The 15,141-nt window shown below is 52.1% G+C and overlaps 1 protein-coding gene across 1 annotated transcript; it reads right to left on the reverse strand.

Moving 5' to 3' along the window:
• Nucleotides 1-202: 202 nt before the first annotated feature.
• PTGES (prostaglandin E synthase) lies at nucleotides 203-11,218 on the reverse strand. The gene is made up of 3 exons (XM_052649602.1): nucleotides 11,069-11,218; nucleotides 8,144-8,226; nucleotides 203-452 (listed from the first exon to the last, which is right to left on the reverse strand). Exons 1-3 carry the CDS (start codon nucleotides 11,195-11,197, stop codon nucleotides 203-205), a joined length of 462 nt encoding a protein of 153 aa, XP_052505562.1. The 5' UTR covers nucleotides 11,198-11,218.
• Nucleotides 11,219-15,141: the final 3,923 nt, after the last annotated feature.

Below are 15,141 nucleotides of genomic sequence, written 5' to 3' on the forward strand. Positions count from 1 at the left end.
TCAGCTGCTTCACCCAGGAATCCAGGGGACACACGGGCAAACACACACAGGCCCCCTGGGCCCAAGATCGTGTGCTCAGCCAGTCACCAGGAAACCCGGCCCCGGGGCCTGTCACAATCTCAAAGGGGCCATCGGTCCCCCAGGTTCAGCCCCGGTGGCTCGTGGCCAGTGGTCTGGCGGCCGAGGTGGCGTCCACGGCTGGTCACAGATGGCGGGCTGCCTCCCAGACAATCTGCAGGGCCATGGAGGCGCAGGGGAGCTGGGCCAGGGTGTAGGCCAGGGAGCGGGTGGGCGCCCGCAGTTTCCCCAGGTAGGCCACGGTGTGTACCATGCGGCCCAGGAAGAAGACCAGGAAGTGCATCCGGGCGATGAAGGGGTTCGGTCCGAGGAATGAGTAGACAAAGCCCAGGAACAGGAAGGGGTAGATGGTCTCCATGTCGTTCCGGTGGGCTCTGAGAAGGCAAAGGGGTGCAGTCAGCCAGGTGTCAGCTTTGAGAATGTCCTGGATGCTGGGACCCTCTGCCCCCAAAGGCCCTGCGCCCCTGGGGATCATCTCTGGCATACCAGACTGATGTCCACTGTGGCGGGGACAAGGAGGTACCCCAGAGGCAGACGGGGACTGTGACTCCAAGCTGGTGCCTGCGAGCCGCTCAGGAAGCGAAGCCCTGTTAAAGGCCTGGGAGCCACGAAGGGCTGCTGCTTGGGTTCTCCTACCAAGCCCCAGGGCCCGCCAGGACCCAGCGCCTGACATGGTCTCCCCTGTCCTCCCCTCTGGCCTTGGACACCAGCAGGGAAAAGTGGGGCTCAGTGGGGTTGCGTGAGAGCTGGAGTGGGGCCTAGGTCTGCCTCCAGCCCCTGATCTTTTTTTTTTTTCCCCAATTTTGGCTGTACCATGTGGCTTATGGGATCTCAGTTCCTTGACCAGGAATTGAACCCAGGACACAGTGGTGAAAGTACTGAATCCTAACCACTAGACTACCAAGGAACTCCCCAGCCCATGCTGTGTACCTCCCCAAGGCAGGGCTTTTCTGAGGCTGCTTCCTTCTGAATGCAGGTTCCTCCCCAGTAGGACAGGCAAAGAGCACATGTCTGACATCCACGCCTGGCTCTGTCTTCTGCCCCTAAATCTAAGCAAACCCTTCCTCCTCCACGCCTGGCTCTGTCTTCTGCCCCTAAATCTAAGCAAACCCTTCCTCCTCTCAGGGATTCAGGAATAACAGTAACAACTTCCACTCACAGAGCCAGCCAGTCGCTGGGCAGTAGTGACGCTGTTTCCTCTGTGCTACCCTGCTTCTTTCTTTCTTTAAAATGATCAAGTGTGTGTGTATGCGCGGTGATGGGAGTGAGCGTGGGGGTGGCTGTGTATAACCCGGCCATAAAAAAATGACCAACAAAGAAAACTCATCCACTTCTGCTAAGAGTCGGTTTACATTTTCCATGACTCCTGCTAATGGGCAGCTTCCTCTGAGGAGGGAGGTCGAGTCCCATAAATTAGAGGCTGAGCAAGAGACTGAAGCCAGAGATGGCATGTTGGAGGCGCAAATAAACAGGAACACAGTGCCCGAGCCATGACCTCCCCTGAGGAAAGGCCACATGTGTGAGGCGTGGAGATGAGGCTGGAAGCGAAGCCCCTTCTCCAAGCCTTTCAGCTGGAAGGTTTCACCAAGGTTGCACCAGCAAGCCAGGCCCAGCCCAACTGCCCCTAAGTGGGGACCTGCTGTGGTCCTGCTCTTCCGTCCCACTCTTGCAAGGAGAGTCTCAGCCAAGGGCCATGGTATGTGGATGCTCGGAACTGCGCAGGGTGGGGAGGAGGAGCACTCCGCAGCCCAGGGCTACAGGGGTCTCTGCAGCATGACCAGGCTGGGTGTGGTCAGGGAAAGAGGCATTTCTGGTAAAGCCTGAAAGATGAGGGGCCATCTGTGCAGGAACGAACTCTCCAGGGAGAAGGATGGGCACGTGCAAAGGCCCTGAGGCGGGAATGGGCAGAGTGTGTTCAAGGCCTAGTAAGTGAGCATTCCACGCGTGTCTGGAATGTGGTCACAAGAGGGAGTGAGGCAGGATCAAGATAAGCGGGGGAGAAAGCCTTCAAGAAGCAGAGTAAGGGGTCTGGAATTCAATCTGGACATACAAAAGCTCCCATAAACTCATCAGGGCCTGGATCCTTCTTAGGTCAAACTTGGGACACAGCAGTTGGAGTCTCTGTCCCCATATCCTGGACCAAACAAGAGTCTTCCTTCTTATCTCACAGAGCCCAACCTTGGAACCCAGCCCCAGGGAACACAAGTCTATAGCAGGGCCGGTCTCACCAGCTGGGGGAAATACTGCTGGGTGCCCACATGAAAGAAGCTGGCTGGGTCTTGGCTTCAGGGACAAAATGGGGGGCGGGGGGGGGGGGAACTGAGGATGGGGGCCACTCCAGTTCCTTAATCAATTGAACAAGTCCTTTGTGTTATCTGGGAAGAGGCAGCAACTGTGGCTCTAAAATCATCCCATGCTATGGAGAAAGAGCTGTGTAACAACAACCTCCCCATATACACCTCGGAGAACCTATTTCACGTGAAGTCTGTGTGTCTCAGAATGTGGTCTGCCTCCCACAGGTGACTCATGAGATGGCGCCAGCTGGTATTTTTGTCATCCTGGACGTTTCTGGGAAAGTTTCAGGAAAAGCATAACTAGCATATGAGACCCATTCATTCAGACACTTCTCCTTAAAAGAGGCATTTACACTTTAAGAGTGAGTCACTTCTCAGAAAGCTGTTGAGAGGATCCTTGGCCAAACCCCAAGCACAGGTGAGAAAAAGAAATCAGGGTACTCAGGGTGGGGAGGAGGCATAGGAAAGGAGGAGCAGCCCCACCTCTTGGCACCCGCATTTGGGACTAGAGGACTCAGGGGGTCACCTTCAAGGGAGCAGAGGCGCCTGGGAGCTGATAAAGCCCCTCAGCTCTGACCTTCGACCCCTGGGGTCCCCAGTCTCCCATCCTTCTCCCTCTGGTACACTGAATACCACATCGGGACCCCGGCGAAGCCAGAAGTGGTAAGGATGGAGGAGACGTGGGGAAATCAGCTGGATGAGGCAAGGTAACTCACGCCCTCCTCCCACCCCAGGATCTGAGCAGAGAGACATGGGGAGAGTCACGTACCAGACAGATGCTTGGGCAAAAACGTGTCATTCCAATACCACTTTTTTTTAAGGTGAAGATCGCTCAAAGCAGTTTCCTGCTTTGGACTTGCGTGACCTCCTGCAGCATCAGGCCAGCCCCTTCCCCTCACCAGATATTGCAACACCAGCTGCACTTTACTGCATCAGGTGACGGGTGGGGAGAGGGCCCTGTCCCCCTCTCTGCCCCGCCCCTCCCCTCCTGGGCAGGGATGGCAGCTGGCAGCCAGCCAGCTCTCTCCTTTTACGCCAGGTCCGCTCTCTATCCACACAGATGATTTCTTGGGAGTCAGGTTGATACAAGGTAAAAGCTGCTTAGTTTTAAAGGCAGATATAAAATAGAGTTAAACTGCATTCTTGCAAGGAGGGCAGAGCCCATATCTGACGGCCTGGGCTCAATGGCAGCTTAGCCGTCACGAGCGATGTGGCCATGGCAGACCTCCTCTACAGCTACCAGTTCCGCCCTTGGAAGGTTACTGCGAAGTGGACTGAGTTGGTCCCTACTAAGTGCTTAGAACCCTGCCTGGCACTGAGCTTGTTGCTGTTCAGTCACTCAGTCATGTTCAACTCTTTTGTGACCCCATGGACTGCAGCCCGCCAGGCTCCTCTGTCCATTGGATTTCCCAGGAGAGAATCCTGGAATGGATTGCCATTTCCTTCTTCAGGGGATCTTCCCGATCCAGGGATCCAACCTGTGTCTCCTGCATTGGCAGGGGAATTCTTTACCACTGAGCCACCAGGCAGGGCCCCTGGCAAGGAGTAGCTTTGCCCTGATTTAGCTGTCTCCCTCTTTGTCATCATCACCATCACCAGCCCTGTCCTGGACACAACTGCTAAAGCTAATTTCCCCTCTTGGTTTTGCCAGACTCCCAACCGCCCTCAGATGGACAGGCCAAATTAATAAAAAACAGTTTATGGCACGGGGGCGGGGGAGGAAGTGTGCGAGGCCTGCAGCCTGCAGCTTGCTGGGTGCTCATTAGACACTTGGCCTTGCCCGAGTCTCTCTGTCTCTGGGCCTCTGTCCACCATCCACAAATAATGTGCTGGGTGGTGTCTTAAGCGGCTTCTAATGCAGAGATGTCGGGACCCAATCTCCTGACAAACCAGTTCACTCAGATGATGTCTATACACTCCAGATAATCAGAACTATCCCAAAGTTTGGGTCAGGTGCTTATTGTCTTCTTTTCTCGGGACCACTTAGAGAGCCCCCTGCCCTACCCACCCTCAGCAGTTGCATTCACACAAACTCAGAATTTGGTCAAAAGACCCATTGCCAGACTTCAATGAAAAGTGAAAGTGTTAGTCTTTCAGTCGTAGCCAACTTTTTGTGGCTCCTCTGTTCATGGGATTCTCCAGGCATGAATACTGGAGTGGGTTGCCATGCCCTCCTCCAGGGGATCATCCCAACCCAGGGATCCAACCCAGGTCTCCCGAACTGCAGGCAGGTTCTTTACTGTCTGAGCCACCAGGGAAGCCCAAGAATATTGGAGTGGGTGGCCTATCCCTTCTCCAGGGGATCTTCCTGACCCAGGAAATGAACTGGACTCTCCTGCAATGCAGGCGGATTCTTTACCAGCTCAGCTACCAGGAAAACCAGAGAAACTTAATAGGGAATCACTAAAAGGATGAGCCTGGGTTTCAAAATTTTCCTTGAAATCTGTTTTCCGACTTCCCCTAGAGTGAGGTTCACATCTGGGCTCCAGCCTACACTCCTCCACGAGGCAGATCTGTGCTCTAAGAACCAGGGCCTAGGTGTTTTCCTGTTTGTGTAGAAGGTGGGCCCGGCTGCCCTAAAAGCCTTGGTCTAATATTTAACTCACATTTGCTTCCAGGGCATCTCCCATCAGGTTCCAGCCAGTTCTCTGGTAGCAGATGGCAGGATGTGTGATTCTCTGTACCCTTGAGGTTTCATGATGTTTTGTGAAGTAAGGAGCCCCCGGGTCTGGAATACTAAGTCCCAGTAAATACCAGTCCATGGAAGGTCCCCAATAAACACTCACAGAATTATAGAAAACATTATTAGATAAGAGGTGTTCAAAAAGTGCTGGACTGAATTTCAGCCATTTGAGCATTCGTACAGTAGACAACAGGGGCTTCTCTGGTGGCTCAAGTGGTAAACAATCCGCCTGCAATGCAGGAGACACGAGTTCGTTCCCTGGGCCAGGAAGATCCCCTGGAGAAGGAAATGGCAACCCACTCCGGTATTCTTGCCTGGGAAATCCAATGGACAGAGTCAGACATGACTTAGTGACTAACCAACAATTGTAGATAATGGGTCCTTTTGTTCAGAAATAAAAATTAAATTGTGTGTGTGGCGGGGGGAGGGGGGGGGGGCGGCGGGTGCCGGTTGGTGGTGTCTTGGCACCAGGCAGGTGTGTGGTCTCTCCCTGGCATGGTTACAACCAGTAGAAATAAAGCACTCAGGAACCTGTGTAACTACTGTGCCACAAGTAAGCTTTGCTACGCAGAGCCCTCACACCCTGGGAGAAGACAAACACTCCTCTGGGTGGATGTTCTGAGCTGGCTCAGGGTATGCAGTCTTGGCAGCCTGCTGTCCCTGCCACTAATCACTCCCTCCCCCATAACCAGGTGGCGTGAGGGTCACATATGGATTATCATGATGGGTCAGGCTTTTGTTCACCAAAGTACAACTAGTGCTTAGCACAGTACGTAACACTTAGGAAGTGAAGTGAAAGTCACTCAGTCGTGTCCGACTCTTTGTGACCCCATGGACTATACAGCCCATGGAATTCTCCAGGCCAGAATACTGGAGTGGGTAGCCTTTCACTTCTCCAGAGGGTCTTCCCAACCCAGGGCTTGAACTCAGGTCTCCCGAATTGTGGGCAGATTCTTTACCAGCTGAGCTACCAGGGAGGGCCCCGACGTTTAGGAAGTGCTCATTAAATGTGGAATGAACAAACAGATGGATGGACAGATGGATGGAACTCATACGAAGGACTGTATCCTGTAGTTACATTGTTGTCGTCGCTAAGTTGTATCCAACTCTTTTGTGACCCAACTGGACTGTAGCCCCTCCAGGGTCCTCAGTCCATGGGGTTTTCCAGGCAAGAATACTGGAGTGGGTTGCCATTTCCTTCTCCAGGGGATCTTCCCTGCCCAGGGACTGAACTCATGTCTCCTGCATTGCAGGCGGATTCTTTACCACTGAGCCACCAGGGAAGCCCATAGTTACATTAGAAAGGGTGAAATAGCAATTCTATACTATGCATTTCTGTAACTTAAAAAAAACGCAAGTACATGTGTCATTTTCAATGGCCAAGAAAAATGTAAGGAAAAACCCCACTGACTTTCTTTCGGTAAAAGAATCTCTTATTTTTACTGCTTTGTCCCACCCATGTCAGCCTGTGACTCATGCGAACGTGATAAGAACCATGTGAGGGTTTGTCTCTGTCTCCCTCCTGTCTAAGCTGCCCATCCTTCCCATCCCCATTCCACTCCACTGATAATCCCCATCCCTGGGGAGGGCCTCCTCCTGGTTCTCCAGCCTGTTGGTGTAAAGCAGCAGAGGAAACTGCCAAAATACCCACTGAGACCAGCTATGTGAAATTAACATCTGATGGAATTTTACACAGCCCCTTTCTTTTCTTGGCCGCACCGTGAGGCTGGTGGGATCTCAGCTCCCTGACCAAGAATTGAACCCAGTCCACAGCAGTGAAACTACTAAGTCCTAACCACTAGACCACCAGGGAACTCCCTACACAGCTCTTTCTTAAGAATCACTTTTTGAGTAGTATTTACTGACATGGAAAGTGTTCATGAAGTAACGTTATCTGAAAAAACGCAGAACCCCAAATTAGGTGTACAATGCACACGTTATGCTATGAAAAATATTTAGACAGATGGCAAAGAGGAGATAGAAGAACATGTCAGCAGTGATTGGAATTGTGAGTGGTTTTTCCCCTTATCCTCTACACATTTTCAATATTCCCAAACTGTAATGAATAGTTCTGATCTCTATAAGAAAAAACTGTTTTTGATTGACTGGGGAAAGCTAAGCCTACGAAAAGATGTTCAGCTTCACTCGGAAATGCAAAGTAAAGGGGCTTCCCTGGTGGTCCTGTGGTTAGCCACAACTAGAGAAAGCCCACGCGCAGCAACAAAGACCCAGCACAGCCAAAAAAGAAGGGAAGGAAGGAAGAAACGCGCCGCAAAAGTGAAAAGGGACATACATTTTCACCCGTCACGTCGACAGGGATCTGGCCAAAGATGGATCCACTGAGTTGGCAGGAGCGTGGAGACACATCTCACACACCAGTGGCGGGAGTGGACGTAGGCACTATTAGACAGTATTTCTTACCATTTGATTGCGACCTGCAGGTTTGTTCACATGTACACACAAAGGCAAAGGAAAGAAGTTTTGATGCACTCTGTTCATAACAGAGAAAGACTTAGCCTAAATGCCATCAGAGGGTAGAGGCTGGATCAACTACGGACCATTCATTCCGCAGAGAAACGGCATAAATACTGTGGCATCGATGTAATGAACAAGGCCCCTATATAGGCTGGTATGAAACAATTTCTGTTGTCACATTAAAAAAAAGCCCACGGTATAAATCAGCGGGTAAAGGGTGATCCTTTGGGGATACAGAGGAGAAAGCACAGCGTGTGTGTTGTGAATGCACAAGTTTCTCCAAGAAGGTGCATAAGACACCGGTAACAGCACCAGTCCCTCGAGAGCAGATTCTTCAGGTCAGAGGTTACAGACGGACTGAATGAATTCCCACTGAATAACCTTTTCTAACTCTGTCATCCTGAACCATGAGGACGTACTACAATACTTTTCCTAACTTTTCTTTTCTTAACTAATACTTAACTGGAAATGAAATCAATGAATAAATGAAAACTGTTTAAGAGGATTCAGAAGGCAGAAGATCTTGGCCCCTGGGTATCCTCCAAGTGCCCCATGTTCAGAAGAGGGTTTGAAAGGGCAGGCCGTGATCTGGCCAAGGGCCAAGGGTACTTGCCTGAGGCAGCGTTCCACATCTGGGTCATTCCGGCAATACTGGAGGCCTCCGTGTCTCTGAGCGTCCTCGGGGTTGGCAAAAGCCTGGAATACATCAGCTGAGAATTACTGTTCATGAGATGGACGGCCCGGTGGACTAGGTCTGTGATGACGCAGTCACATACATGTCTATTCAGCAGTGTCCATGAACTCCTACTGTGTGCCGAGCACTGCTGACTCATCATGAACAGAGCTGCTATGAACTAAATGCTCGTGTCCCTGCAAATTTCCTGTGTTAAAACCTAACTCCTGGTGTGACGGTGTTGGGAGGTGGGGCCTTTGGGAGGTGATGAGATCATGAGGGTGGAGCTCTCTTGAAAGAGATCAACACTCATAAAAGAGACTCCAGAGAGCTCCTTCACCTCTTTGTGGTGTGAGGATACAGCAAGATCACCATCTATGAACCAGAAAGCGGGCCCTCGCCAGACACTGAACCTGCCAGTGCCCTGACCTTGGACTTCCCAGTCTCTAAAACTGTGAGAAATAAATTTTTGTTGTTGCTAGGCCACCCAGTCTCTGGCATTTTTTTTATATAGCAGGGTGAAAAGAGTAAGAAAAAGGCTCCCTTATCCCTGCTCTTGGGAAGCTCACTGTAATGAGGGATTTGCCAATGAACCAGAAAAAATCAGGTAGTCAGAGGAAGGAAAAAGAAGACAGGGTTGGCTTTGAGAATGTTCATGGGCGATCCGGCCAAGTCTGGGAATCAGAGAAGGCTTCTCTGAGGCAGTGACAGTAAAGCTGAGACTTGAAGGGTGCAGCACCATTAACCAGAAAATGGGAGGGTTATAGCAACAGCATGCAAGGCTTCGGGAACAGCATGTGCAAAGGCCCTGGGGTCGGAAGAAGAACATGCGTGAAGGGTAAAAAACCAGCATGGCTGGAGCAGTGACAAGCAAGGGACAGAGTTCTGAGATCAAGTTGTAGGGGTCCTGGAGGCATCCTAAGAGTTTAGACTTTGAACTGAGAGCAGTGAGAGAGACTTGACAGGCCCCAGTGAGAAACCCAGCCCCACAGAAACTAACTGCAGGTATCTGAACTTCCCTGGGTCTCAGCTTCCTCATCTGTGAACTCCAGATCACACTGAGATCGTCTACCACACGAAGGTGGCTGCTCACCCCTGAAGACAGCATGAATACACGTTGGCCGGGCCAGGAGCCGTGGCAGTGCAGGCGTTGGAAGCAGAAGCACTGCCTCCAGCAGGGGCCGGGGAGCAGGGTGGGCCGGCCTTGGGATGTTCCCCCACCAGAAAACCTGTGTCCGGTCATGTTAATTCCAATTGTTAATAAGTAATGAAGACTAACAACAGTGGGGGCATTTGCTCAGTGCCCGGCACTGAGCTCTCCTGGTACTACATGACGACCCTAAAGTTTACAAATGAGGAAATCAAGCTCTCAGACTTGACCATGGTCCCCAGGCTAATGGGTGGAGGAGCCAGAGCATCCCCGAGCCACCTCCCCACGGGGTAGTTCCCCCAGCTCCTCCCTGGCTGCCTGAAAGCAGGGAGCAGGAATGAGAGGGAAATTCACAGGGCTGGGAGAACCCAGGGACAGCCCGAGTGGAGGTTTCCTTCAGCCACACCCTACTGACCCGACCGAAAGGCACCCAGATAGGTTTGACTCTTCCTTCCCTAATCCACGTGAAAAGGAAAGCTCTGGGCGCAGCATGGCCCTGGGAGAATACCATCCCCCCATGGCAGGGTGTGGGCTTCCAAGCTGGGCACCTGGATCCAAACCCTGCCGTCACAGGCAACATCATCTGCCGGAGCCCAGGTTTCTGGTGTGGATCAGAAGTTGAATATGGCCCCCTCCTCCCCACCGTGATGGGGATCAATGCTCACTCCGAGGACTCAGTCTGTGAGAAAGACTCCATGAGGCTTTCCCCGCGTGTGGGGTGGGTACTGGGCAGGGAGAGGTCAGGATGACCAGTGTGTCTCTTTCTGCTCCAGGAGTTTCTTCACCTGGGAAGCTGACCTGCCTTTGTCTGTACCTCTTGAGACGGGCCCCCCACCGTCCACCTTCAGGACGATGTCCGAGCCAGCCTCGACTTGCCTTTGAGCTGGGCAAAGGGCAGGGCCGGGGACATCTCCTCTTTGAAATACCTGGTGGATAATCAGCTATCCCTCGTGGTGCTCAGGATGGCTGGCGAGCTTGCCCGGAAGGTTTCCGCCGGCTCTGGCTGGAACCAGCCCTCCCGCCCAGTGGCTCCTCGAGCCCCGCCTCACCCCACACCGGCTCAGATCTTGGCGTCAGTCTTTATTGTTGTTTTGGCTCCGGGACTCCGGTGGGGGAAATTCCTCTCGGAGAACTCCAGGGGAGCCTGGCCCGAGATCCGCCGTGCGAAGGCTGCGGTGGGTTTGGGAACGACCTCGCCGAGGGCCAGTCGGGAATTTCCACTGAAAGGTTTCTCGGGGCTCCTGTTGGGTCGGTTTCCACCCGACCCATATATCAGCTCTCCGGTGCGGGAAACCGCCGGGTCAGAGGGAGGCTGAGCGCCCCTGCAAGCTCATGGGACTCGGGAATCTGGCTGTGCTGAGAACTTACCTGGGACACAGCAAGCGGGTGAAACGCTCTTAAAACACCAGGCCAGTGCTCGCCTAGGCGGCGCCAATATTGAGACGGGAGCGCTACCGAGGTGAGCACGGCCCCTGCGCAAGGAGAACGCGCAAATTCGGATGAAAGCAAAACCAACCTCGGGACAAGGACGTGCGGGCCACAGAGGAGCCATCCCACAGGGTTGGGAGGGGCAGGTCGTTCCCAGCCCGCTCCCGCACGCTCCGGGGGCCGGGATGACTTCTTGGCCAAGGGTCCCCGACTCCAGCCTTCCCGGCGGCTGCGGGAGACGTGAGCGCACGCACGCGGGACTGGGGGTCCCCAAGAGCCGCACCTACCTTCTTCCGCAGCCTCACTTGGCCGGTGATAACGGCCACCGCGTACATTTTGATGACCAGCAGCGCGCTGCAGAGCAGGAAGGCGGGGAGCACCTGGCCGTTCATTAGCTCCAGGACGGAGGGCGGCATCTCGGCGGCGGCGGAGGCTGGGGGAAGAGACCGCGGGCAGAGAGCTCGGGCGCTTGTGTCTCCGGGAGCAGGGAGGGGCAGGGAGAGCGCAGGGAGGCTTGTCTGTACTCTGCACCCGCCCACTCCCAGCCAAATGCAGCAACTTCGGCTCTCGGGTTTTGGAAGAAGCAGAGTCACCGCGGGGGGTTTGTGGGTGGGGGTGTCTCTAGCCCCGCCCCACCCCTCCAGGGCAAATCCTTAAACCCTTTCTAGTCTGTTTCCTCGATCAAGGAACTGGAGGGTTGTATGGCCCTGCCTGCCTGCCATGGGGTGCAACAAAGCCAGGAGCCTGCCCGACCTCCACGGGGTAGTAGATTCACTAACCCGGGCCTCCCTGAGGGTCAGGGCAGGGAGTGGGCTTGAGATCCGAACTCTCTGCTCCCACGTTCAGCCTGGACACTTGAACCACAGCCGAAAGGACACTAATATGACTTTGTTGAATAGTGTGCCCCTCCCCACGTCTCCCCACTCCCAGGGATGTCCAATCTCCATCCTCAGAGCGCATGTGTATGTTTGGGAGCATGGCCAAGGGGCTTTGCAGGGACTAAGTCAAGGTCCTAAAATGCGGAGATTTTCCTGGATTCTCCGTGAATCCAGCTGAATCAGAAGAGTCCTCCTGAGCTTCCCTCCTGGCTCAATGGTAAAGAATCCACCTGCCAATGCAAGAGACACAGGTCGGATCCCTCATCCAGGAAGATCCCACATGCTGTGGAGCAACTAAGCCCATGCCCCGCAGCTACTGAGCCTGTGCTCCCCAACAAGGGAAGCCCCAAACTGCAACTGGAGAGGGGCCCCACCTCGAGAAAAGCCTGCGCAACAATGAGGACTCAGCACAGCCAAAAGTGAAAATAAATCAATCAAAAGAAGTGTCCTCCTAAAAGGAGAGGCCATAGAATTAGGGGAGAAGGCTGTGAAGACAGACGCAGAGGTCAGAGAGGAGAGAAGATACTCCACTGCTGGCCTCAAAGGTGAAAGGAAGATGAACCAGAGAACACAGCCTCTAGGAGCTGGACAAGACTAGGAGGAGAATTCTCCCCAGGGGCTTCTAGAAGGAACCAGCCTTGTGGATACGTAACTGTAGCCTACCGAGATTGATTTTTGGCTTTTGGCCTCCAGACTGTGAGATAACACATGTGTGTTGTTTTATGCCACTAAATTTCAGGTAATTTATCACAGGATCCATAGGAAACTAGCGTACCGTTCTACTGTCTTTCAGTATCACTTTAGTTTTCCAGGAAATTCCCAGGCAAACGGTTTGACTGTTAATTACAGGAACTTCTCAAAAGACCCATCAGCTCTTCAGTGATGATCAACAGTTTGTGAGCCCTTTGAGTTTCTTGCTTCAAAATCCTCACCCAGCTGTGTCCTCCCCTCCTCATAGCCCCTTCCCCAGGTGTGCGGTGGGACCTTGGCAAAGGCAGTGATCTTGTTGCTTTGCTAGGGGGCTTCTCAATGACTCAGCAAGTGAAGAATCTGCCTGCAGGGCAGGAGACGCAGGAGACTTGGGTTTGATCCCTGGATTGGGAAGATCCCTGGAGGAGGAAATGGCAACACACTCCAGTATTCTTGCCTGAAAAATACCATGGACAGAAGAGGCCGGCGGGCTCCACAGTCCATTGCATCACAAAGAGCTAGACACGACTAAGCACTAGCAGGAGACCCTGGGGAAGTGGGGAAGATGGCAAAGTTAGTTTCTGGCGCCCATTCTGACCTTGGACCTGCCCAGAAGGACAGCAGTGTCAGTCTGGTTACCCTAAAACTGGGTTCCCCCTTGGTGGGTGTTGAGTCAAAAGACATACCAAGCCAAAGATCAGGAGCAGGAAGGATTTATTTCTTGCAGCAAGTAAGAAGAACCCTGGATATCTTTCTGCAATCAGTGTCTCCCCAACAGCATAACTGGGGATGTTTTAAGCTGAGGGTATATGCGTATTCATAGACTGGCTTGAGCAGAGGACAGTTCATCAGAGAATCATGGCAAAGGTTGACAGTCCAAGCTTTGAAAAGGAAAGTGAAGTCGCTCAGTCCTGTCTGAGCGATCCCATGGACTGTAGCCTACCAGGCTCCTCCATCCATGGGATTTTCCAGGCAAGAATACTGGAGTGGGTTGCCATTTCCTTCTCCAGGAGATCTTCCCGACCCAGGCGTTGAACCTGGGTCTTGAGCATTGTAGGCAGACACTTTACCGTCTGAGCCACCAGGGAAGTCTAAGCTTTCAGTTCAGTTCAGTCGCTCAGTCGTGTCTGACTCTTTGTCACCCCATGAATCGCAGCACGCCAGGCCTCCCTGTCCATCACCAACTCCTGGAGTTTACCCAAACTCGTGTCCATCGAGTTGGTGATGCCATCCAGCCATCTCATCCTCTGTCGTCCCCTTCTCCTCCTGCCCCCAATCCCTTCCAGCATCAGGGGCTTTTCCAATGACCTCTTCACATGAGGTGGCCAAAGTATTGGAGTTTCAGCTTCAGTATCAGTCCTTCAAATGAACACCCAGGACAGATCTCCTTTAGGATGGACTGGTTGGATCTCCTTGCAGTCCAAGGGACCCTCAAGAGTCTTCCCCAACACCACAGTTCGAAAGCATCCATTCTATGGCGCTCAGCTTTCTTCACAGTCCAACACTCACATCCATACATGACTACTGGAAAAACCATAGCCTTGACTAGATGGACCTTTGTTGGCAAATAATGTCTCTGCTTTTGAATATGCTATCTAGGTTGGTCATAACTTTCCTTCCAAGGAGTAAGCGTCTTTTAATTTCATGGCTGCAGTCACCATCTGCAGTGATTTTGGAGCCCCCAAAAAACAAAGTCTGACACCGTTTCCCCTGTTTCCCCATCTATTTCCCATGAAGTGATGGGACTGGATGCCATGATCTTAGTTTTCTGAATATTGAACTTTAAGCCAACTTTGTCACTCTCCTCTTTCACTTTCATCAAGAGGCTTTTGAGTTCCTCTTCACTTTCTGCCATAAGGGTGATGTCATCTGCATATCTGAGGTTGTTCACATTTCTCCCAGAAATCTTGATTCTTGTGCTTCTTCCAGCCCAGCGTTTCTCATGATGTACTCTGCATATAAGTTAAATAAGCAGGGTGACAATATATAGCCTTGACATACTCCTTTTCCTATTTGGAACTAGTCTGTTGTTCCATGTCCAGTTCTAACTGTTGCTTCCTGACCTGCATACAGATTTCTCAAGAGGCAGGTTAGGTGGTCTGGTATTCCCATTTCTTGAAGAATTTTCCACAGTTTATTATGATCCACACAGTCAAAGGCTTTGGCATAGTCAATAAAGCAGAAATCGATGTTTTTCTGGAACTCTCTTGCTTTTTCCATGATCCAGCAGATGTTGGCAATTTGATCTCTGGTTCCTCTGCCTTTTCTAAAACCAGCTTGAGCATCTGAAAGTTCACAGTTCAGGTATTGCTGAAGCCTGGCTTGGAGCATTACTTTACTAGTGTGTGAGATGAGTGCAATTGTGCGGTCGTTTGAGCATTCTTTGGCATTGCCTTTCTTTGGGATTGGAATGAATACTGACCTTTTCCAGTCCTGTGGCCACTGCTGAGTTTTCCAAATTTGTGGCATATTGAGTGCAGCACTTTCACAGCATCATCTTTCAGAATTTGAAATAGCTCCACTGGAATTCCATCACCTCCACTAGTTTTGTTTGTAGTGATGCTTTTTAAGGCTCACTTGACTTCACATTCCAGGTTGTCTGGCTCCAGGTGAGTGATCACACCGTCGTGATTATCTGGGTCATTGATTAAAATTCCAAGGCTCAGAAAATGTTATTATCATTCCCCAGGTTTCGGTTGATCTGGGGGCCAAGCATGTAAGGAGGCTTTAAATTCTGAAAAATGCCTAGGAAGGTGCTTCAGGCTGATTTTTGTCATGGAAACTTTACATGG

The sequence above is a fragment of the Budorcas taxicolor genome, chromosome 11 (assembly GCF_023091745.1).
Source record: "Budorcas taxicolor isolate Tak-1 chromosome 11, Takin1.1, whole genome shotgun sequence".
In the NCBI taxonomy this organism is placed as follows: domain Eukaryota; kingdom Metazoa; phylum Chordata; class Mammalia; order Artiodactyla; family Bovidae; genus Budorcas; species Budorcas taxicolor.

Coding starts and splice junctions, on each gene's coding strand:
- PTGES (XM_052649602.1), bottom strand. CDS start 11,197: ATGCCGCCCTCCGTCCTGGAGCTAATGAACGGCCAGGTGCTCCCCGCC. Junction 8,227..11,068: donor AAGTGAGGCTGCGGAAGAAG/GTAGGTGCGGCT, acceptor GATGTATTCCAG/GCTTTTGCCAACCCCGAGGA. Junction 453..8,143: donor GATGTGGAACGCTGCCTCAG/GCAAGTACCCTT, acceptor TTGCCTTCTCAG/AGCCCACCGGAACGACATGG.